The sequence below is a fragment of the Strix aluco genome, chromosome 3, assembly GCF_031877795.1.
Source record: "Strix aluco isolate bStrAlu1 chromosome 3, bStrAlu1.hap1, whole genome shotgun sequence".
Taxonomy (NCBI): Eukaryota; Metazoa; Chordata; class Aves; order Strigiformes; family Strigidae; genus Strix; species Strix aluco.
The window spans coordinates 64,225,107-64,251,301 of NC_133933.1; the positions used below are offsets into that span (position 1 = coordinate 64,225,107).

Sequence of the window (26,195 nt, forward strand, 5' to 3'; positions counted from 1 at the left end):
CAAACACCTGCTTTAAATTCATTCCTTTGAAATCAGGGCCTAAGATCCGCAGCATGCAGACTTTAGGTATATGTGCTGTGCTTCCCAGAGGCTTCTTGTACATCATGGGAGGCATAAGCCAAAGTAACTCAGGTGCTCCCCCACACCTTCTAGCACCCACAGAGAAGTCTATACTGCTGTGTTACAGCTAGCCCAGCTACCTCCACGCGGCCTTCCCTTCTGAAGTGCTGGGCAGGCGCAAACATAATTGGTAGAAGCAGATGTCTTGTCTTTTGTGTCCTCCCCTAGATTACAGGCAAGGCTAGTAACAAAGAGCCCTGTTCCTTCCTTCCATGCAAACTGCTCTTTCAGCCCATCCCACTAGTCACAAGCAGAACTTTACACGTTGGTGGTGCAATGAGCTGCACTACGTGGCTCTCTCCTATTGGAAAGCACCCCTACGAAGCAAAGGGCAAGATCCAGACTCCCAGCTCTTCCTTGCTGCTTAGGAATTCAGGTCTGTTGGTTTATTTAAAATTACTTCTTTAAGCTTCACTAATCATTTGAGATTTTCCTCTGCTTTAATTTTTTCAGAGTCTTGCATATAAAAAGCATCGTTATTCATGAGATCAAATGTTTCTGAGCCATTCCAGTACTTCACCCTTACATACCTGCCCAGCTCTACAGCGAGTTCTAATAGTACAAGGACTCATGTATTTGTCTAATTCCTTTATTTCTGCCCCTCCCCAAATATTTCAATTTTTATGTTTAATATCACATTATTATTCTTTTATTCTTCTCTTATCAAAGGAGGATATATTCTTTAGAGATAGCAGTTAACTATTAAGAATTGTGCCTTACATAAATGATAATTCCAACAAGCTATCTTCTTGTTATTATCTAACCCCTCCAATATATGTGTCTCTGACACACACTGAAGTGCTGACAATTATTTCTAGCAAATAGTTTGAAGATACAAATATTTAATGTTTAGCACTTAGAGAAATGTCTATCATAACAGTGAACCACTCAAACTCTGCAAGAATCCTTTCTATGGAGATCATTTATTAGGGAAAAGAACTGGCAGTTTTGGGGGAATTTTATTCATTGTCACAGAGATGGAAAGCTACTATATAGCATGATTTCGCTGGGCCCAAGAATAAAAATAAACTTGCTTCATTTAAAAATCAGTCATCAAGAATAAAATACATCCTCTTCAGATCTTACCATTCCCTAACCTTTAACTCAACTGCAAGATTATGCAACAGTGTGTGTGTAACATTAAGTAAGAATTGCAAAGAAAATTATTTGATTAGACTAAGGTTAACTAATTACTCCGGCCCCTGTCATATTAGCTTAAGTGTTTTAATCCTAGATAACACAGTGTGATGGACACCTAAAATTCACTTATTAGTAAGTTCTATTGCAAATTCTCCTCATTAATGCAGAAGGAAGAAAAAAGAAAAAAAGGCTTGAAAATACCTAGAAGTGGGACACTAACATACACTGCAGCATAGAGGCTTGCACACCTATAGCATGGTCTCATTTTCCTCAGGTCTTATTTTTTCCTCAGGGTCTCATTTTACTTCAACAACAAAATCCTTGCTTTTTCACCTTCGCCCCAGTCCCCAGATTTTGCATGTACAAACCAAAGGGGAGGTACACATCACTATTTTTCTGGTACCGGTATCTGCTCAAATGACTTAATTACATAGTAGCAAGAGTTATAGCAGAAACAAGTAGTTTATTCCAGCTCTGTATTTGTTTTGCAAACGGTCTTGATAGCTCTTTACAGTCAATGGCTACATTCTGTCTCCTTCTGCAGCTCGAAAAACTTGTTTGCGTGACCATGGTTACATAGCAAGACTAGTCATTCAAGACTGAAGTATTACATGAGCGAAACTACTTTTCTTTCAAGTGACACTCCTTGTTTTCTGGGTGACAGCACATATTAGCATTGCAGAAAAGACTGCATTTCTCTTTGCCATCTTAACAGAAGCTCCAGAGAGTTTCAATTAATATTTGGGTTGCATTCAAAGCTTTTTGGAGACAAATATGTAGAACAGGTGAAATCCCTTCTGTACAACGTTAGTCTGTTATAGATTAGTGAAATGAAACCAAGACTTGGAATGGGGGGGGGGGAATATCAGTCTCGATAGCAGCACTTCATCTAAAAAACATCTATTTTAACTCCCCTCCAGTCCTTCAGTTGTGGAGTATTAGAAGAGACTAGCAGTCTTAGACACAACTGTTCTTACCTTCCTTTTGTGCTTATATATATAGATGTAGTCTACCATTTCCCACCTACTACCCAATTAATAATGGCTCTACCTTTACCAGATGGACTGATTAAAACTATGCGTACCTCAGCAAGACCTCATTTCATTCCTCATTCACTCAGTAACTATATAGGTTAGCTCCTCCCTGGGTTCTGGGTGTTATCCAGCTCTGGTTTCGTGTCCACCCCATAATCTGTCTTTTTCGCAACCTGGCAGTTGTACACACATCTATCATTAACTTCAGTATAGGAATGGCCTTAGATGTCCAAACACTCTGCAGATATGTTAGCCTGCCTAGGTTCTCATAGTATATCCACTGCTGGAATATCTGGCAACCTGACTCAAGGAAAAGCTTGGCAAACTCCTTAGTTCAGGGTTCAGCTCTACAACTGCACGTGATTTACCAGATGACACTGACATCTCTTTTTCTGCGGTAGGTAGCATTAGCAGGTCAGGCTACAAAGGTCAGGAAAGTCATGAAAGCATAAATGATGTGAAAGCTCATTTCCTAGCACAGCTTTACCTACTGATCCGAAATTGGAACATGAGCAAGTTCTAAACTTTGCCCTGATCCTGTAAATGAGAAGCATCCCTTGGCTCCCACACCAGCCCTGGCTCTGGGAGATAGAGGTGAAAACAAAAGCCTTACTTATCGTCCTTTTCATAGATGTTGAGCCCCAAGGCATCAACCCCCAGCCAAAGGTCAGTTCCTTTCTTATTCTTGATTTCAAAGTAGTTGATTCCATACATTTCCAGGTCTTGAGCAATCTTCAGGTATTCCAGCATGGCATTCTCCCTGGTTGAGACAGGAAGGAGAGCAGATGTTAGCTTCTCATTTATGTGACTACCTCAGAAACCACAAAGCCCTCAGAAGAAACAAGTAACTTTTCCTAAACCCACACATCAAGCATGGGAGTTAAAACTGAACATTCACCATTTGGGATTCACTTTAGAAGTTATCATATGACACCTATGAACACACACAGTACTCCCATTTACCAAGCCCTAGTATTTCCAGACAGAAAATTAGCAACATTCATCTCTCTCAGCATTCATCCTTGTCTCAAGGTCCAGTCAGTAGGAAAGGTATAGTATCTGAACTTTCCCCATCTGCCAATGCAAATGCCTCAATGAACATAAGGTTAGACATACACCTTTACTTTTTTCCCCACTCAAAGTCATCACTGATACACTGTACCCAGGTCCAGGATCTTCAGGAAGCCACACAAAACGCTGTTCTCAGCACCAATGCAAATATCCTACTGAGTTTTACCATATGATTCGATGCTGGACTAGAAAATATACACCAAGAGTTCTTCCATACAGATGACTCTTGGAGTCTATTTCAAAAGCATGTTGTAGAACTGCAAGCTTAAGGTGAACAACCAGCAACAGAGTGACCAGCCTAAGGACCAATACAAAACACCTACTTGAGCATGCCACTGTGCTCTGCATGCCACACCTGGATCCGTTCTTCCCACTGCTCTCTGGAGAGTTTATGCTGGTCCATCACCCTATACAAAGAAAGAGATATTAGCAAGATTAGACTTTATGTTCTGTATTATCCATTGATGCTCATCTTTGCTACAGTCTTACTGAAAAATTAGTCCCACCCATGAAGCCTTACTGAAACCAAGAGGAACATCCTGCTCAGCCCAGAGATGTACTCTGTGAAGCAGAACAATTCCAAATGAATAAAAACCCTTGACAAAGTCTTTCTGGTCACTGACCAGAGACACAAGAGGCGTAAGCAGAACACTGCAGAAGAATCACATACACACTGTAGACACCAGAGGGTTAAAGCAAAGCAAAAGTTGGTGTGATTCCTGGAATTAGACACTGCTTCAGACTGCCATCAGGAAGTGTAAACAGAAGCCCTTTGTCCGATAACAAACACTTATCCTGTGTGGGGATGGACTACGTAGCCTCAAGACATCCTTTCCAGGCACAAGATTTTTAGGACTGTACATAGGATTAAGGGCACGCAACCCAACCTTCTCCAGTGACAACACATTCTTGACTGAATGCTACTCTTTTCATCTTAAAGAGGAGACATTCATACTGCCAGTTACCAGCATGGCAGCAACACTTAGGAAAGAAAAGGTTAATTCAAAAGTATACTTTGTCTGCCTAACCAACTCAAGGAGAAAGCACAAAACCATGCTCTGACAGATAGAAATAAAAAAAAAAGAAGGAGGAAGAACCCCAAATGCTTACAGTTCAATTTAAAAAAAACTTACACTTTCAAAGAAACTCTTAGTATTTAACTAGAATGCAAATTCTTCACTTCAAACCAGACAAACAACCAAACAAAAAACACCAAAAAAATGGTACACTGCATCAACCAACTCCTTCACCTTTGGGGGATCAGACGCTCTGAATTGAGGTATCCAGGCTTGTGCACGTCTTTGTTGTAATCTCCAAATTTGGCCTGCACAGCATAGGAGCCAAGAAGTACTGCTGTTTCAGGAGGACAGTAGATCTCATCGCTGATGATTCCTTCCTTCACCTGCAGGAAGAAGAGCTTCTGCGTGATGTCCTGGATCAGCTCTTCAGAGACGTCCTCTGGGAAGAACTTCGCACGAAATTTGAACTGGAGGGGATTCTCCTTTCTGATTTCTTGAGCAGAAACCTGAGGACAGACGTGACGGCACAACTGAGCAGGGTTGCAAACAATAAATTGCTTTTATACAGAAAAAATAATTTGGTGCATTTGCCTTAAGAGGAGAGTGACTGGCAATTCGTTGCTGGAATTCCTTAATTCTGGCTGCTTACAGGTATGAGAACACAGAGGAGACATATTATGTTTTCTAAGACAGTAAAATTCTGTTTGCACAGCAAACCTTGGTCATTGGAGAATGATTTACCATGCTCTATCTGATGGCAAATCCATCCAGTATTGTATGTGTTTGACAAAGAACAGCCCCCTGACATTAAACAGGTATGTCACTGACCACTCCATCAAGAAAAACAGTTCATACCCTCATAAGAACTTCAAGTCCACAAACAAGAGCATCAGCACTGTTACAACTGCTCAGCCTTGAAGTGACCTATCTTTCTGATTAGTGCAAGCAGGCACTAAAACCATCACTAGCCAAGATGTTCCTCCAGTCACAGCAAGAATAGCTTCTTCTACCCAACAAAGTACAATATCACACTGCTGCTGTACATCTGACAAACACTATAAAGCTTTCTACAACTCACACAGAGGAAAAAAAGGCAAGCTTCCACCATGTCACACCTCACCCAAACAGTTCCCATGGAGGTCACAAAGTTGTATCTAAAAACACTCCTGGAGTTATGAAAATTAAGCAACAATCAACAACAGGTACAAGGTTTATAAAGTTGCAGCCAATAACACATCAGGAATCATGTAAGCTTTAACCTTTGTTCAGCAATTAGCCCGAAGTCTGTTACCTTTTTATCAAGCTTCAGCCAAGTCTGGAATCCTTTGTTGTCCACATACTGAAGACCAAAGTACCACACTTCTCGCAGTCCTATGGTTTTAACCACCTTTAAGAGAAAGGTCCAAAAAAAAGTTATTGTAGGTAACAGTTCACTTGAGGTCCAGGTATCCTCTCAAGTCCTGTATTACCTGCAGGTGCAGGCAATAACCTAAATCTACTCATCTGGCATCTCTTAATTTCATCTTGTAGACAAAGATACACAGCTGCCATAGTAGATGACAGCAATGGTATAGGCTAAGCTACTTGTCCCACCTGGTTCCTAGAAGACGACAATTCTGGGGGAACTGGGAGAGACAAACTGGGCAAGTGAAATGTCACCAACTGCTAGACTGGTACACTGGCAGCAGGTGGGGCTTCTGCTTGCTTGTATCTACTGGCCCTTCTTAGAACTGTACTTGGTGAAGCAGACAAGTTACTTCTCTCACCAAAGTTTATGGTGAGATGGTCTGTAATGGTGTTAGCACTAACTACAACCAGTTAGCAGTACTAACAGCTCAAATGATCTTGTCTGCCAGTCACCAAAGATTATTTGGCTGGAGGAAGCAACTGAGGGATGCTCCACACAGCTGCTGCAGTAAGCTACCCATGCAGTTTTTCTGAGAATTAAAACACACTGCAAGTATTCTCTGTCAAGGGTATTATTTTTTTAAAAACTCACACAAAGGCTGGTTTTGAAGAACAAAATATATTGATGGCCCAAGACTAGGACAAATTTAATTTCATATATTGTAAAAACTAACCAGACGAAAGATCCAGGAACACCATTCATTGACTGGATGGCACACTCACTAGTGAAAATAGTCCTGTTTGGACATGTTCCTTTTCCTCAGTGGAGGAGATAGTCTAGCAAGTTCCCGACCTCCTACTCTTGACCACTTGTTCTTATAGCCAAGTAGTTTGCTGCCAGCTCATCTACCTGTAAAGCTGTGCTCTACAGAGCCAAGATCTGGAAAGATCCACTACATACCTGGATCACATCCTTGATGTTATTTGCAGAGTAAAAGCAATGTAGGCATCACCTTTGGGAACTGAACTGACTGGAAGGCAAGAGCTTTTTAAAACTACTTTGCAAGTTAGGAACGTGTGACAGACTTGAGAGGGTGCAGTTACATGTACTTCAACAAGTCTAGGGTCTTAACCAAGGATCTGTTGCGCTCTCCCCATTTAGAGTATTGTTGGAGACACTCTGGCTAGAGAGCAAACTTGAGAAAGACAATGATTTTAGGATACTTAATTAGTTTTTGCTATAATTTCCCTTAAATTTTCTTATTGGTGAGCTAGAAGCCAGCAGTCTGTACCTGGAAGCCAGAGCTTCCTGGGGTTGGTAAGGGAGATAGGGAAAAATGCACCATTTTGATGAGGACTCTTAAGAATTACTGTTTGTGTGACATTCAACAACGTCTATAAGGTTTAGTGGTATAAGCAGTATAATCTGTAAGGTTTAGTGATATAAGCAGACCAAGAAAATTGCATAGTAGTATGAAAAAAGTCACCAAGCAAATATAATTTTTAAGGATAAAAAGGTCAGGGCCTACTAGTTGAGGAATGAGATAGCTTCATGGCTAGACACTGGGGGCTGTATTCAGTAGGCTATGGTTTATATATTCTACTTCAGCAGGGCCATAAGTAACTAGTTATAACTAACTAGAGTTTATGTTAAAAAAAGCCAAGCAACCCAACAAACAAAAAAACCCAAACCCCACAACTTTTTTAAAAAGAACCGGGCTCTGAAAATACTTCAGCCTTTACTTGACTAAAATTCCTTTTCCCTCCTCCCCCGAAGTGGCTTATTTCACCACAGAACAGACAAGTTTTCTGACAGCTAGACATATTTTTAGAAGGTTCAGAACTGGACTTAATCTAGCAGAAAAGCAGGGGTATGTTGAGCATGGTACTTCCTGTTGCACAAAAGTGTGTTGCAACTTTGTTAAAATAAAGAGTTGCATAAATCAAGCAGTTATCAGGTCATTATCTCTGAAAGTCTGTTACCACAGAACAAGTACACTTTTTCTATAAATCAAGTTAGAAAGATTGCAGAATTATGACCCCCCAAGTTCCTCCCAAAGCCTAAAAGCAAGGAAGGAGAAAGTATTAAGCTAAACTTCACAATTTGACCATTTGAATTCCAATACAAAGAACAAAGACATGAATGTTTTAGCCTGTTATTCTGGGAAATGGTTTGTAAACTTCCTCCATAGCAAAACAAGGAAGAACTAAGAACCAAGGCCTTATATTCAAGATTCTTTTCCTCATGGCCAGGATGGCACACGACTGCCTGGGATGTACTCCAGCCAGCTGCACAGCCCACTGTGTTGGTTCTCAGGATACCTCAGACTATTGCAGCGTAAACTCTGCACAGGTCTGGCTTGAGTAGGGCTGAACTCAATATTCAGATTTCTACTATTTTCCCCTTTCTATAAGGGGGAGCTATAATGCACATTACATTCACCATGCACTTATGTTAGCAAAGTGTAAAGCACAAGGGCACTGCCAGAGTAGTTTTGCTAGCTGACAGCCAGGCCAAGAAATCATCTTGTGGTTTTTAAAAAGTCTGCTTCAACACCCTTTTCCCCCACAGTGGTTCTGCAGTTCAAGTTGGGCCACTCCCCACGCCTACAAAAACCTGTTGCCTCCATAGGCTTTATTTGAGTGTAAACTCTATCTGAGATAAGGGCCTAGTAAAAGGCTTGCAGAGCAGAATTGAAGAGAGGATGTCAGAACAGCTGCAGCTAAACATATGGTCTTCACCTTCCCCGGTTTTGTGCTGCACACTTCTACCTTAGTCTTCTCTTGACATGCAGAAGCATACCCCAACAAGGTATGGACTATGGATAAAATCTGAACTGTAAGACATAAGTAGCAAATCTTTATGAGGTGATACTCTATCCCAGCAGTGCAATAAGTGCTGCAACAAGCAGTCTTCAGAAATTCAGAACTACCTAGACAGCAAGCTAGAAGTATCTTGGATCTGAAGCATCTTGTCTTTTTCCATGTTCTCAGGATTTTGTGCTTCTCAGCTGGAGGTCAAAAAAGTAGTTTCTCTGCCAGAGAGAAGACCCTTACTCTTAACAGATGTAAACATTACTGAATATATGAGGGGGAAAAAAAAAGTCCTTATTGAATCCTTGTTGTAAGGAACATAGGACGTACATACACTGTCTGATCGAAAGCATTGTTTTTAAAAACCTGACTTATAGTCATTTGGATTTTTGTACCCTTAGAGATGAAACTCAAGTCCTCCATTTCAGGTTAACACGTAAGGGCCTGGAGGAAGAAGTTACCCTCATGCCAGGGTGATCAGCAGTGAACAGAAGGTCAAACACCAAATGCTGGTTCCATAAAAATACGGGTTTCATATGCACTTCACCAAATTTCCAGTCAATGAATACTTGATGTTTATCCCATCAGTAATAACCAAAAGGAATTAAACTTAGATATAATGCTAAACACTATTAGTAGTACCCTATTTTGTAGCATGAAGTTCTCCAGTGATTATAATTTGTTTTCCTCCTTTCAATTGCTGCAAGAACCCACTAAATGTTTTTTTTGTTTGTTGGGGGTTTGAGTTTCTGTGGGGGTTTTTTGTTTGTTTTGTTGGTTGTTGGGGGTTTTCTTTTTTTGAAAAGTACTTCTCATTGCACAGTCAACTCTCTGAAGTGAAAACCTATACCAACAAAAACTTAGAAGGAATACACATTGTTTAGCCAGTTCTGCCTACTTGAGTTAAAGCTCAACCACTTTTTGTTATCAAGGTTAGCAGGGGACAAGGAGAAAAGTGTAAAGGAATTGCTGTAACACTTCATAAACAGCTTATATGTGTAACTGAAGTCCACATAGATCAATTCTTAGTTTTCAGGGTTCCAGCAGGAATAGCTAGAAGTAAGGTGTGTTGTTTTTTTTTAATTCCAGAATAGCAAATTTTTCTGCTGAAATCTATGCCTTGCTTCAGTTTAATAAAGCAAGCTGCTTAAGAATAATAAGAGTCTTACAAACTGTTATTTGTTTCTTTTAGTTGTCTTTATCTGACCTTTGTAGATCCATCTCCAAGCAGACCTGTATATTGTTAATGCAGTAGCAGGAATAACAACATTAAGGGAGAAGACTCTTGGCTACTCATGCCCCCCACTTCCCTGGGAACCCCGGAAGGCAGGATGGACAAGTCTCTGCTCCATTCTGCTGCACAGGCGCTTCTTACAAGGCATGTTGCTATAGTTGCTGCACGGGGATCACAAACTCTTCTGGTTTTTCAGTAGTTTGGCAAGCTTGGACACCTGTGGCAGGTGGCTACCTACAACCCAGCTTTTGAATGACTCCAGCTATGCATATGTCTTCATCAGCCATCTGAAAACCTGGTTCTGGAGAGTTTTATGCACAGGGACAACATTTCTTAAATTCTAAAATTGAAATAAGTAAGAGCTAAGCTGCATTTCAAAGCAAGAGATGCATTTTTACATGCTGTCTACACTCTCCAGACATTTCAGATCCCTTATGACACTTCATCACCCAACACTGCTAAGAGGACAGGTTTCACTGGAACATAACACACCCACAAGGATTTTTGCATTTTTCTTTTACTGTGATGGAATTTAGAGATCTTAGTTCAGGCCAGGACCCTTTGCTTAGAAGGTGGAGAGAAGAAAGAAAGGTAGGTTTGGAATCCAGTATTAAGAAAACACTGTAGTCTGAAACGTACTCCAAGCTTAAATGACAAGAGCCCATACCAACCCTTCACTGACCTGGTCAAACAGCTGTTTGCCTGTAGTGTTTGGCTGGATGGCAAACTCCAGCTCTGCATCCATAGTGACAACTCGAACATTGATCTAAAAAGAAAAACAAAACGCATTGTTTAAGATGTATTGAAAGCTATTTCTCCATGTTAACACATGTACTTTGTGTACAATACAGTCTCCATGCTTTGATGCACTACCATAACCTCTAGAATATATACACTTAAGCCCCAATTAGATTATCACACCCGCAAACTTAATTGAAGTACTGACTTTGCTGTCTTATCCAGATTGCTCTGAAGGTTTTCCTACTCAACACAGGATTGGACTAAGCTTCTAGTTAAACGAGAGGGCATTTTAGAATTGACCACTTCCAAGCCTAAACCCCCTTGGAATAAGAGCTCCTGTGAGTGCACAGCATAGCTGCCCGCAGGCCATCCCTTGGATTATGAAAGGCCCTAATGACTAAATTAAATTTAAGACTTATAATTTAACTTCCATTTATATTAGAGCTGGAATTAATCTGATGTTTTAAAGGCAAAAGGCTGCAGATTGTTCTTACAAAGCAATCAGCATTAACCCGATGAACATTCATTCCTTCCCTCATAAATATCTACTCAGCACATAAAAACAGCAGTTACGGGTACTGAATGATACTACAGGGCAAGAGTTTACTAAGCTACTGCTGTTAGAGAAAAACAACATAACCAGATTTACTGCCATGGCAGAAGTATACTGCAAGAGATGCTACTACTGTATGCAGAAGGCAAGAGTGTTTAATGACTAGAAAAAGTCTATTAGCAGTTAATCAGGAGGCAGAAGGAGCAACTAAGCTTGCAGGGAATAGCATAAGAACCAGTAAAATGGCAAATCAGGAAAGGATTATCTCCAACTGTTCCAACTACAGGAGACTATATTGCTTGCAATATTATACTATATCTCAAAAAAAACAACCCCAAAACAAATTAAAAAAACCAAACTGGGATGATTGTGTAGTATAGTTCTACTAACAAGGAGCTTGGTATTTTAAAGGAAAGAGAAGAAAAAGTGGACATGTAAACACAAAGCCAGACAACAGACAAAGCTACAGGCAGATAAGATTTCATGACAATTTCCCAACATATTTATAAATGTCACATCACAGAAAGCCAGAGCTAAGAGACCAGGAGAGCCTGCTATACCTGCAGCACTGGTGCCCAGCGCAGAGGCACATATTTGGACAAACGAGAGAAAGGAGCAGGAGAGGAATAGAATTACTACAAAGCTTTGACACTGCACCAGTTTCCAGCCACTTGATTATGTATATTTAAACTCTAGGATAAACGTCAGGTAAAACAATGTTACAGTTAACACAAAACTGTGAATAAAACAAGTTGCCACAGATAGTTTTAGTCAAATATATCAGAAAATTTTGCATTCTTTTTTTAGGGAGACACTAAGGCACATCAAGTGTCTTTTAGCCTTTATAGAATTATTTCTTCCTCCTGTTCTCTCAAATGACTGAGGACCCTCGTATAGAAAGATGACTAAAGGCAGTTTCCAAATCATGGAACCCCAAACTGACCCAGAGGAGATGACTGCTTAGGTGTCGTGTCACTTTCAAACTGTATTTTTAAAGCAGTGTCCTTTAAATTCGGATATTTAAAAAAAAAAAAAAATCCTCTAAAAGCAGCAAGAAAGAACAAGCAAGGAAGGTCTCTGCTCCTTTTCCCAGCTGTTGCATTTGGGATCCATAATGGAGCATGAAAGTACATTTAATGCTTTCTTCCTGTGCCTTAAGAACCAAAGGTTTCCAAACAGTGTTACCAGTGTAGGAAGGGAAGGGAAGTTCAGATACCAAATCCTCAGGAACAGCAAGGCTGCAATTCGAAGATGTGACCTTAAAAAGCTCCTGTTGCTTAATCCCTCTCAACAATAAATCCCTAATCATATTCTAATCCTTTTCTACCCCCTCTAAGAAAACATATGCTCATAATCCGCATTTTGTATTGTGCAAGTTATTTGCACTTCTGCCTGAAACATTGCAGTCGGTGTAAAATTAAGTGTCACTTTACAAGCTAAGTGCTTCCCACTCCTTACAAGAAAATGTGCAGGATGTTGGCTGAGCACAGAATTCCAGCTGGTATCAGCACACTCATCTTTTATGCTGTCTCCTTAGGGGTTATTTGCTAGTAAAAAAAGGTAAACTCCCTAGTCTAGGGGAATACACTGTATTACTCCAACCTTAAGACACCCTTCTGGATACAGTCCCCTTCCTAAAGGGCCAGATACATAGCGAGCTATTCAGTGCTAAAGCCATCTACCTGCTACATTTTTTAAGAATCATTTTAGCATTAAGACCAGAATTGAAGTCATCTGCTTTCCACTTCAATCATTGAGCCATGAGCATGCAGGAACATGATTACTTGGTTATCCAAAAAGCTTTCAAGGGCACTTGGGGCATGTGGTAAAGGTTAATTTCTGTGTTCTTAAAGGGCTGAACAACCAGCAGGATAAAGAGGAATTCCCTGGTGTGCCCTCAGACACGCTGCTAGCCACATGGCAGGCAGAGCAAGAAGAGACAGGGCCTGAAGCAGCTGTCGCTTCAGTGAGCTGATGACTGCCTGAAAAAATCCTTTCCTTCCTGCCATATTAAGTCCTCTTGCTTCTCATCTGGAATCTTTAACCTTGATTTCAAGAGGAACATAATGGTTTTAACAGTGTTTCTAAACGGATGTCCTACAACCACTCCAAACAAGCTTCTAGCCACAGAGAAGCTGGTAGTGAAGCAGGCAAACAGAGCTTAACCCACTTGATTAGACAGTCTGAAGAAACCTTGATGTGTCTCAGGCTGAGACAATCAGTTTGGCATTCAGCTCAAATCACATGAAACTCCCCATGGCACCAAGACAATTAAATGAAAACCCAAGGTGTTAATCAATTCAAGACAGTGTTAGGGAGGAAAACAGGGAACAACCCAGACTAATTTCTATCAGCAACAAAAAGAGCAAGACACAGTTAAGACAACTTTCACAACTGAAATCCTGCTTACCCTGTATAGGCAAGGCAAGCAATTTGTAAAATTCCTACCAAATCCTGGCAGTATTTTAGGACAAAATCAAAGCCATAACCAAAAAGAAAGCAGTTTTTAATTGTTTCAGAACACAGATGTGTGAAGGGGGAAGAAGAGAACATGGCTGTTATACATGAAATAAGGAGTTTTAAATGCACATAGCATGCTAAAAATCCTAGACAGTAAGATGTAACTTCCTTCTCAATAGGCCAATGCCATAACATTTTATGATTATACTTTTATGTCCAAGACTAACATACTTAAAATTAATGACAAATAGGGCCTTAGAAGGTTTGCTTGTGTGTACGTAAACATTACAGAACACAAGGTTTTCCTCTTCCCCCATCTTAGGATGCATAAAATTGCTAACAAATTTGATCCAGAGGGGAAAAAACATGCTGTTGAAAAAGCAATGCCATTTGCATTAAAAGAGAAAAAAAAAGCACTCCATGAATTGTAAGAGACAACAGAAATCAAAGAACTTAGTACACTGAAGGACTGAACACTATTTCCATGACTTCAGACTGTTCAGGGTAGACTGTAACATGTTACCTACATTTCCAACTGGGACGAGAGTGTAGAAGTAAGATGAAAGATGGAACTAGAGAGAACTTCAGAATATAGTTTAAATAATTATAACACTATGGAAAGTTCTTGTATTAGAAGTTACAGTAGTTAGAATGGGATCTTCCTTGCTTTAGCAACGCCCTCAAGTCATGCATTTGTTCTTACTTTTTTTTGTTTTTTCTTAAGACAACATCTCTTCAAACACTGTCAGTAGATCAATTTATGGGACACTGCAGCCTTTCAAAGACTGTGCACCATGCAGTCTCTAACTTGGAAAATTAAAGTGCCATTTGAAAAACATTCAGAAAACATTGTCTCTTAAGGAGGCAACACACTGCTAACCACCTGAGTGCCAACATCATCTCTGTGTAAAAGCCAAGATCTAGATAAGAACCCAAGATGACATTGCCTTTCCGATCCCTTCCTCTCCTAAACACCCAGTTTCCAGGTATGGTGGACACTATGCATGCACAGGTAGTTTTTTTCTAAAGTCTGACTCTTGAGCTACATACAGCCTGTTGGTCCAGAATCTCTCTGGTTGCAGGCAACATGGTACCTTTAAAGTTAACCATCCCCCTCCTGATATTGCAGCTCCACTGCAAAAGATCATACACTGCAGGGGGAAAAGAAGGCAGAACAGGAAAAACCCACAGCCCTCACACACAGTAAGCCATCATGGATATTTTGCATCCTGCTGCATGATATCTAATACCCCTTAAATTCACTTGCATAATAAAATAGTTCAGTGAAACCATAAAGTTGTGCAAGTCATTTAAAATACCAATTTATTTCCAGTGAATACATAAGATAAAGGGCAGTAAATACCAACTTTTACCCATATACACAAGACAAACCAGTGCTTAACATGTTGCATATCATTATGCAGCTCTAAATGCCTCAGACAATGCTCAGGAATGTTTTTTTCCTTTTTCAAAGGATGGATAAAGACCAGAGTTTCTTAAATAGCAGGTTTACACGTGCAAATGGTAGTGAAGTATCTTTCCAAGTGGTGGCAATTAGCAGTATGGGAGTGGAGAAACCTATACAGGCATGTCTTCTTTCTTCAAATCACTGGATGTCTGGAAATCCCAGGCAAGTAGCTAGTACAGGTAAGCAGATCAACTACGTTTTGAAGTGCCATATCTGCAAAGCACATACTGTGAAAAACAGTATGCAGGTCTGTCAAGGTTTCTTGCACATATGCAAATCAACCATATAGACATGCTTGTGCTGAAGGAATATGGCAGTCTTAACAAATAAGAGAAAGCAGTGGTATTAATACTATTAAGAAAGCAGTAGTATTAAGCTTGCACCCTCACTTCTGCAGGCCTACTCTTCCACCACATGAGCAATAATACCGTTGTACTTGTAATAACAGACAAGCTTTTTGCCCTGTGGTGCAATGCACCTGCATGGACAAAGTAATCTCATTTCAACCTTAGCAACCAGACCTGTTCGTAGACATGTGTAGAGATTAGGTATCTAGTAACAGGAACAGCAATTTCACATTGCAGCATCAGAAGGGCACTGAAACTGCTCTCTATTCTTCCACCCTCCATGCAGTAGCGTTTGTTGGTTCCAGGCCCAATAATAAAGAAAAACATTGTGCTAACTAATGGAGTAAATGTAGTCTCAGCTCCTGGAAACTATTTTGGGAAAAATTTCAACTTTGATTAGGGAAAAAAAAATCCTAGAAGCTCCAGAGCTCAGAGCTGACCTGCTAACACTTCAGTGTCTTTATTTCTCTATCCTCCACAAGTTGCTTAAGTCAACAGCTAATGGTTCAGAGACTGTGGAGAGGTGAGGACAACTCCAAGAGGATAAGTAGCACAAATAACCCAAGCAACTGGACAGATAATAGTGCAATTTCTTATATTATTCTTCAGTACTTATGAACACCAACATGTCAAGAACACAGCACTCGAAGCCAGTTCTGTTTCTTCTTCAACAGAATAACCTGTCTGATAGATCAAACCTCATCTAGTAACATACTTGACATGGTCCCATATGACAGACTAGGCATACAATAAATCTGAGCCACGTGAAATTACAATCAAATGATAAGTTGTGCACCTAAATTCTCCATAGCTTCTGTCAAAGCAGGAGACAACGTCATGAATATCAAGCAAATGATCAATTCTATTTGCTGCTGCAGGATTGCCAGAACATGACTTCCCTCCCCGCTTGGCTCAGCACCTTCAACTTGCTGGAACTACTGTAGGGACACATATTCTCACCTTTTCATGACAGGCTAAGATCTTGAAAGTGGGATGTGAGTGTGGTACGGTGGAGGGAGTAAGAAAATGCAGTTAGGTATTCTCACAGTTCCTGGAAGACAGAGCACACTTACAAATTCACAAACACCTAGTCAAGAACAAAAAAGAAACTTTTTAGAAGGACAGGGCTAGAATTCAAAGATCTTAGTAGGTCTGAGAAATAGTTACAGGTGTTACACTTGGAGAGGTGAGAACAGACAAGAGGCAGATGAAGAGATGAACAAATTACAGGTTTGCAAACAATGGGCTACAGCAGGACTGTAGACAAGGATGTGGTTTATTATAATCCTCAGAAAAACACTGCATTTCCTGGTGCGATGCTATTGCACGGAAGAAAAAAAAAAAAAAAAAAAGACATTCTTGAGTGTATTTGTCACCAGAAGCATTACAGAAGGTGACCATTCTGTTCTGCTTGCCTGATGACTTGGCAGGTGGAATGCTGTCATCCAAATTTGAATGTTCCTTTTGAAAGTGAGCAAGTTAATCAAGGAAAGTCTGCACTGATCTGCAGGTCAGCTGTTTTTAGACTGGTTACAGGTTGTTTGGTTTTGTGGTTGGTTCCCCCCCCCCCCATTTCAAACTGGAGTTGATTTGTTAACATGGCACTGATCTCTTCCAAATGTGAGTTGTCTGAAACACGGAGTGTTTATAGAAAAGACAGCAACTTTTAAACCTGCAAGGAGAAAACCACCAAAAAGCCCTCTTATTTTGCAGACTGGGTAACAGGAAATGAAACAATAATTGCTGGAGAGGTAAAATACTGGGATACTATATAACCACTTCCATGCAGCCTTCAGACAAGGCATGTTCAAGGCCTCCCCAGTGCTACATTTTTACCATTTAAAGGATCTCCAAGAAGCTAAAATGAGAAGGCAAATGACAAACATGCAGTTTCTCTGAGGAAAATCTGATTCCTATGAGTGGAAAAGTGATGTACAGCACAACACCAAAGAAAGCCTTTCAGTAGGATCCACACACTCCTCCCCTTTTCCCATGACAGAATCCTTTCTGCACTACCTGCCCAACACCTAGCATTTCAGAGAGGGCAGTGACAGCACAGCAAAATAGTCCTGAGCATTCCCTTCCACACTGCGGAGCACACAGTTTGCTGACAAGAGAAAACAGCCCCATCAGTTCACAAAACACGAACAGGGGACAGCCTCATTGGCATCCTCTTGACTGACAAGGCAAGCTCACTGCACCCATTCAACCCACCCAGTTTCTCAGCATACCATGTTAAATCAAAAAGACCTGACTGGGAACCAAAGGACAAGTTCCATTTCAAATCTCACTGTCTTACAACATTACTTCCTCATTGTAAATAAATAGGAACATTAAGTCACATTCCACTGGAATTCCTCTGAGTCTATGAAGCAGTTATGTACTGCTGCATTTGCAACAGGTAAAATTAGATTGAGTAGGCTAGTCTTTGTTCCTTAAAACCTTGCTCACCTTCCCAGGAGAGGGGGAAATACAACTGTATTTACCCTCAGTGGTATATAATAATCTAGAAGCTAGCAATTACTTTAAAATTGTCCAGCACAGTTGTTAGCCTTAGCTACGAGTCAACTTTAATGCAATAACTTGTATAACCATTTCATTTTTTTTTGGTAGTAATCCTCAGTATTTAAGGAGCAGTAACTATATCAGCTATATTTAACTGAAATTTCTTGTTTATTCAAGGCAGTAGGAGCCCAGGTGCTTGCTGCTCTCATGTAATGTGAAAAAGCCTTATAACAACTTCTGTGGAAGTTTCTTCTGAAGAGAGAAAAAAATACTTTGAGGGGAAGCCAAGAATAATTCTGGAGTGAAATCTGAAAGCTAGACTCTTTTGGATGAAGTAGGGTGGGGGGGTTCATGTGGGCAGGGAAATCTTGAATACCCAGATTTGGGGAGTCATCCAGCAACTCCAGTTTTAGCAAAGCAGGTTGAATTTTCAGAACAAACTTCCCCTTCTCTGCCAGCATACACAAACAGATCACAAGAAGGTCAACCCACCGAGTTTGGTTTTGCAGACAGGTCACCTGACTCTTCTTTGTGAGACAGCATGAAACCTTCCTTATAATTAAACATTAAAATAATCCTAGAATGTAAATTCAAACTTTTTTAGCTTGCATGTGCAGAAGAAGATGCCATACTAAATTACACACTTATCTCACTTTCCTTAACCAAAGCCTGATATATCTTCTGTCAGCATATAACAACTGCATAGCAGACATCTGCGTGAAAAGCTGAGAAGCAGCCGTGGCTGTAATTCTGTTCTTTATCTTTGGTCAAGCAATAACACTCTGCATGCCAGAAGATCAGGAAGATTTCAATGTAGGTGTGGCAAGTGCACGCGATACTGCATCTCCCACGGCCCTGGTTCCCAAATGCCTAGGCCTCAGCCAGACTTCCAGCACTCTCCACCTCTGGTCAGCTCTGTACAGTTAACATTAGTTGCTCAGTGAAACAGTAAAACCAAGCAAGTACTCTTCCCAGAGGAAAATCTTTCTCCACCCACCAAAGTTTCCCCAACTCTTTCCTAACAAGCAAACTGCATCATTCTGTCTTGAGTTATGAAGAATTTGAAAAATTGAGAGGCAGAAGCCTTTCTAAAATTTAATTATTTTTTTTTTAAATATAAAAATTTACCTATGGACAATTTATGTTCTGGTAATACACAAAGCAATGCAGTTTAAGCCTGAAAGGCAGCCCAGATGTTTTTCATACGAAACACTTTCTCTCACTTTCTGTGATGGATATAGGAATGGTTTACTCTGAACACAATGTTTGGAAGCAGCAGGAGGGTCTATGGTGTTCTGTTGAAACATTCACTTCAAAGACTCTCCAATGCTGTGTAATACTCCATTAGCATTGTCAGAGTATGTGTGTACAAGCAGCAGTCTGTTCTTTAAAGAAGGAACACACAGGCAGTGACAGCAGGCTCAGCAGAGCACTGCTGCTTGGATGAGCCATTTGCCCTCAACAGGGACAAATTTAGGATTTAGGAACACAGACTACAGCAACAATAGGTTCTTTGTACCTAAAGGATAAATACAGAGGGAAGCTACAGGCCACTGGATCAAACTCCTTCATACACAGACTGTTTTATAATGACAGCTGTTGCATTTAATTAATCATAATGAAGTTGCAAGACTAAGGCTTTACACACAAAGTTTAAAGCCGCACAACCAATCCTCAAATAAGCTTTATTTCAAGAAGTCACTCAGAGTCCAGAACAAATCAGATCATCTTTTGTGGTCTTCCATCAGAAAGATCAGCATGGGGCCAAGTTCAGATATTATAAAGGTGTAAGACCTCAAGTTCCATTACAATTTCAGAGTCTTTTAAACAATTTAACATCTCCAATATTTATGTGAATCAGCTACATAAAGTATTATCCTTCTGCAATCCCCGCAAGGGAAAATAAAAAAATGAGTATCTTATAGACTTGATCCAGAACACAAACACCATTTCGCATCTCTGCTTGGCTTTCTCATTTGGAAACGACAGGCACACAACAATTTATGCAAAGGCTGAACTCCACAGTACCAAGTCACAACAAACAGGGGCAGGGTCTGAAGGCATGAATAATCTAAACAAAAGCTATAATAGCCTCAGAGCTGCTCCTGAATCCAAGCACCAGTACTGGTGCCTTTTATTCCAGTGTTTATGCAAAGGCATAGCTTCTAAAGAGGTATGTGCATGGAAAACCCAGAGCCATTCCAAATAGTCAAAAGTCTGACAGATACTCAGCTGTGACCAGGCAACAGCCTGACAGGACACAGCTCTCAACACTTTCAATAGACCCTCTATGAACAATACTAGTACAAAATATGATTGCTCCTCTGAGGTGGAAGAGCAGCACATTATATTGGAGCAGGGTGGGCTGTATGAACACAAAGAGAGTCTATGACTTACTCTCTCACACAATTATGCCCTGAGAGTTTAAGGGTATCAAGAATCAACTGCTGTAGAAGTGTCCTCAACAACTGTACTCTTCCCAGATGGCGACATCACAGGATGCAAAGCAATATCTTCTTCAGATGTGAACTGGAAGAAGCTCAAGGATGTTCAAAGGCATGGAATAATTTTCATGCAAGGATCAACTAAGCTAGTTAGGACTTCTCTGTGGAAGAACATTAACTGAGGCTAGGACATAAGAGCATATAAATTCATGAGTTACATGGACAGGGTGGACAAGGACTACATGTTCATTGCTCTACCAACAGAGTAACTACAGGGCATCAACACTGAACCAGAAAAAAGTTTTTCAAACAGTGCTGTAGCAAGGAGTTTTGTAGATAACTTTTCAAACAACATGAAGGTTATCTAGGACAGCCTTTGTTAAAGCATACTGTGGATGCTGGAGTTCACATGGTTTCAAGGGGACACTGGACAAGTTCACAGAAATCCATTTAGTAACTCATTATATAGGAACTTTCAGCCTCCAATACCTCAGCAGCTCAGAGGAAAGCAATGGTGCATATCTTTGAAATACTCTTTTGCAGGCATCAGCTTTTGGCCAACATCAGAGGTATACTATTAGGCTACAGGGGTTTTCTGCCTGACCTAGAGTAAGGCCAGCCATGTTCTTATAGAAGTCAAAGTGCAGAATGAACATGAACTCCATTTACTTAAGGAGAAATAGCTGTGTAACAAGTCACACAAGCCCCAGTAATGATGCATGTTAATTCTGCATTCTAGATACAAATTCATTTGTCAAAGAGGGATTTATTAATTTGATACCCTACCCCTTCTGCTTGAACTGTTCCATAATCAGCCTCTTTCATTTTACCTTATGGACTTTGGTGGAATGTACCACATGGCATTTGTGAAATTTATGAGTGGGACTATGTGATGTGCTCACCTCCGATAGCTAGATAGCCTGACCTACATCCAATACACTACAACACATACACTTCCCAACAAGGTACTTCGAACAGTATGTAACAGGAACTATTTGCTCCCAGATAAAGGTAGGTCACCGCAAGTCTTGGAATGTCACCTAAGCACAAAGAAATTGCTCGGGAAGTTATAGATCATACATGAAAAGTGATTGGGAGGATCAGCAAAATACCCCTTCCTGACCCCTAAAACAGCTTGAGGGCTTCCAAGATGAAACTCTTCACAGGTCCTTCACTATAGGAGGGTGATGGCAAACAAATGTGCACCAGTGATTCCCAAAGAATACCCTGAGGACAGTGAGGACAGGAAAAGCAACTTTGAAAAATTTGCCTGCACAGCTGTATCAGTTTTAAAAGGGGAAAGCTATTCTCTTCCACACTGAGATCACCAAATATCAATTATGCAAATCCACCCACCAATTCACACCACATACTTTATGCACCAGGAACTTTCTATAATCACTTATCTCTACAAAGTCAAAAAGTTAAACAAGCTAAGCTTTCACAATTAAAGTGTATTCAGCTAGATGTTAAAGAATAACTTTAGTTCCCACAAAGAACTCTGAAGCCCAGATCCTACAGTACAGACTTCAAAGTCCTCTATTGGGCTACACAGGCTAAACTCAGGCACCCTAGTACAAATGTGAGATTCTTTAATCTCTACTTCTTCAGGTAGCAGGCAGCTCACAGATCTGCTCCATGCATCTGCAGAACAGTGGTCTCTTAACAGAACTGAGCCACTCTAGACCCATTTCATAAGCCTGCTCAAGATTCATCAACCAGCTGTCCATCCACTCACATCTCCAGAGGAGCCTCTCGCACACATTCCACACAGAGGTTAGAACAACCACAGCAAACATGCATGCTTTCATGCAAAATCAAGAGAGGAAGAGATGGTGATAGTGATGCCTCTGAGTATTACACAACAGCTAGAGCACTTGCTCATGAAAGTGGGGGGGAGAAGCAAGCGCACAATAACCTTCTCTCAGACAGGGCAATTCCATACTCCCTTCTCAACGCTAGCAGAAGGCTACAGACCTTGCCTAGGGCCTGTGCCAGCACCTCTTCCATTGAGCCTACACAGTAGGTAGCCAAATACAAGTCCATGGTCATCAAGCAGTTTCTCTTACTTACTCAAATAGAAGATGAGAGTCCTGCTTTTTTAATTCTTAGACTCAGGATTTTTAACTGACAGCTGACAGTATACCAGGTGCTCATCAGTCCCAGTTGAGCACATGGCTGCTACTCATGCTCTCTCAAAGATGAGAGCAGATGCAGAGAAGTCAGGTGATTTTTCCCCACTATGAAGTAGGAACTAGAAAGAGACAAAAATCTCGATCTGACCAAATGAGCAATATGGAAGCAATAGGGTTAGCTGTTACACTGAGCTATACCTTGTTTCCAGCCTCACATAGCAACAACTTTCTCCCTTTCCTAGGGGAAAGGATCCCATACACTGCTCAGTAAAACCCAGAGACTTCAGTTGCTTCTGCAAAGAAATGTATGTCTCAGCTCACAGGCTAAATGTTATCTAATGCTGAAACCAGGCTTCAAAGCAAGCACACAACACACCTAAAATACATTACTTAACACAGTGTGCAGTGTGGTTCAGTGATCTTAGGCAGCATTGCCTTCCTTCAAGGTCAACTGAGTGATTATGGGATTTACGGTGTGCATAAAGCTCTTTGGACAGAGAGTGCCAAACAAGAACGACACTGATGCAGGAATCTTCAGTGGTCATCAAGAAGTCTTATTCTCAAAAAGTCCTGACGTACCACAGCTTTTTTCTCATGGACAGAGGAAGACGTTCACGTGGGCGGAGGGAGGGAGAAGAACAGGAAGGCTTATCTCCCTCCCTCTGCCCTTTAAGAAGGCTAAGAAATTCTTTAAGTAGTGACTAACATAACAGTTAACTCTCTCGGTTTCTCTGCAGAAGCTAACATCCCAGAACAAACTGCACTCAGAAATGCTTACTCAGCTCATGTGGTAATTCAGGTTTTCGGCGCAATTGTGAGCTCATTCTCTTATAACTTTTGTCATCTGTGAAGCACTCAAATTTACTATTAATAGAATCCTCCACCTTCCTTTTGCAGCTATGAGTGGGAGTTCTCGTATTTGGCAAATGGAAGCTTCCTTACATTTCCATTTTGCACCAGAGTATACACCTCCTGGTATCAAGTACACCATACCCCATATCATCTTATGTACTGCAAATGGTGCTTACCAGGAAAGGATAAAATTTTATTCCTGACTAAATCTATAGCTACCCGTAAGTTGAGTATTAATTAATTACAAGCACTTAAGGATATGAAAAAAATATTTATTTCAGTCCAATTATAGCAATCTGCTGTGAAGAACTCAAACATAAAACTTTGTGCAGTTAGAAGATACACAGTCAAGAATAAATTGGAAAGATCTGGGAACAATTATTATTATTAATTATTTGTATTTAGAATAAATTCCTGTCACTACACTTGGATCTCTTTGGACTGACTTATCATAAACTTGTTGAATTTTAATGCCATGACAGACAGCTAAAGGTCTGGCAGAAGACTTGCATGCTGTCTTCAAGTTCTTTTTTCAGAATTCATGTATATTCAACATCAAACAGGTATGAAGGACTTGTCTAACCACTTAATGCTTCGCACACACTAGCACATTATTAACACAGGGCTGGGAAAAACCTTTTGAGTCATCAGTTCCAATTGCCCACTCCTACAGGCAGCAGTATTAAATTGTGTCCTTGTCAAACTTTATCTTCAGAGATGTTAGGTCTTGGAATAGTCTCCTAATAAGACAAACAAGGAGGGGAAAAAAAACCCCACCACACACACATAACTGCTCTAATGTTTAAAAGTCTCTTAAACCACAAATTCTGCTTAAAGCATTTCTTCCTCCTCTTTGGCTTTTAAACCCCTCCTTACATTTTATACAGGTGAAGGAAGAGGTAACTTGTTTAATTCTACCAGGCTAAACTAGCCAAGCACTCTTATCGTGAGGTGGCTTTCTGCCTCTAGTCATCCCAAAACCCTTCTCTAGATTCTGCTTTGAATTTGTCTCTCCTGGACAGAGGTAAGTGCAACCTATATTCAAGGAAAGATCTCACAAGCACCTTCTATTAATGCTTTCTGTTAGAGAAACCCTATGCATTGCAGATGACATGGACAACAAGACAGTCATACTACCACTGATTAATCCATATCCTTGTAACCTATGCAGTGAAGGACCTTCTTCCCCCACCCCTCCAAGTTTAACTATTGCCATGGGACCTTATTACCCCAGTCCTTCAATCCCCTTTATACGATGGCCCTCTGCATCAGTAACACCTTCCCCTCAACAGCACGGCATTAGCAGATTTTGTTAGTATGGTCAGCTTTCCAACCACAGGCCATTAGTAAAGGCATTAAAAAATGGTGCCTCTGGATATTTTTCACTTGTATTTTTTCTTTAGCACCAGAAGCTGTTAGGCTGCATTTACTACTGTCCTCTCTTTACACAGTTTTATATATAGGCACACAAGTTTTAAAAGTTCTTGTGTGACACTACATCAAATGTTCTACTGCAAAGCTGACTTCATTTCTTGTGAAGCTTTTTCTCCCCAAGAGGAAACAAACAAAAAAAAAAAAATCCACCTTCAATAAAGTAACAGAGAATGCTGGTAGGTCAGATCAAATTAACAGGTCTATAGACCAGAGATCACATTTCCTCCTCCTTCAGTAAGTAAGGTTCATTAGTCCGTAGACATGCTGTTCTAGCTACAATTTATTAGATTGGTTTGTTTTGCAAAAGGATACAATTCAGCTAAAACAACATCCATTCAGCAAGTCAAACAGAAATAAACTAGTAACATGCATGTAGGAAAAACACAGAGAGCGCACAGACGCTCCAGTTATGAAAAGATGCAAGGCTGGGCAAATAAGTTTATTTAGCATTTCACTTGTTTCCAGATAACACGGCAAGATTTGGACAAGATGACATCTCTTGCATTTCCTGACGTAATGATTCACCACCTGTGAAGCCTAATGAACCGCTGTACAGACTAGATGGAAATTATGTATCTGAGCTGTTGATGAACTCCCAGCCATAAACCCTTATGAACTGGGTACAAGTTATATATTTATAGCTTACCTCAGAGAGATCTCGTTACTTTGTAACTGTTACACATGGCAAAATGTCCCTGTTAAATTATAAATAACACTTGCCTGTATTAACAAGTATATTTATTTCAGAATTATTTTCTGAGCTGTTACTAAAATTTATTCTGAGCACTGTAAACATGCATCAGATCCAATAATTGTGATTAAACATTACCACAGAATGTGGAATACAGTTGGCTTTCTAGCGCTTCACTTTGGTACTCAATTAAAATACAAAATCATTAAAGCTCTAGTGTTAATGGACTTACTATTTGTTTACTGTGAAAGAATAAATTACAAACATGATCTGTAAGCTTTGTGTATGCATGTGCAATTTTTGTTAAAACAAAAGTTTCATATAAAGGTTTAACTTGGGAGGGTGCTAAAATTTTGCTTTCTGTCACCTTAATCTCCACTTGTAAAAACAACTGATAACCAGTGTGTCAAACTTCACCCATAGCAGCACAAAGTCTGCCAAGCAACATCATATTTACTTACAGCATGCAGACAAGACACATGTAAACAAGCATACGTAATAAATATGTAGTATCCATGTCAAATAGCCATCAGAAACTAAAACTGCTTCCTTGTGCATCCCAAGAGTTCATGCTATCATTCCTCATGCATGCCAAAGGCTGTTGTCACGTTTGTCCTGAGCACAGTTCTGCCTCTGGAGTGACAGCTTTACATCCTCTCCCCCTGCTCCCTGCAAACTGACAGGAATCCTCTTTAGCTGTATTAAGACCAAATGAGTTGAGTTGGGAAGGATCCAAATCCAGTCTCAGTCTGAAGCAGTCAGACCAAACAGTGTGTTTTGCTAAAA

General features: G+C 40.3%; 1 protein-coding gene across 1 annotated transcript in view; it reads right to left on the reverse strand.

The window, feature by feature from the left end:
* The window catches only part of EZR (ezrin), a 37,390-nt gene that overhangs the window by 9,034 nt on the left and 2,161 nt on the right, over positions 1 to 26,195 (reverse strand). Inside the window, exons 2-6 of the mRNA XM_074818876.1 lie at positions 10,462 to 10,545; positions 5,676 to 5,771; positions 4,616 to 4,890; positions 3,689 to 3,772; positions 2,908 to 3,054 (exon numbers count right to left, since the gene is read on the reverse strand). Coding sequence (XP_074674977.1) covers positions 2,908 to 3,054; positions 3,689 to 3,772; positions 4,616 to 4,890; positions 5,676 to 5,771; positions 10,462 to 10,545 — 686 coding nt within the window. The remainder of the gene's footprint in view (positions 1 to 2,907; positions 3,055 to 3,688; positions 3,773 to 4,615; positions 4,891 to 5,675; positions 5,772 to 10,461; positions 10,546 to 26,195) is intronic.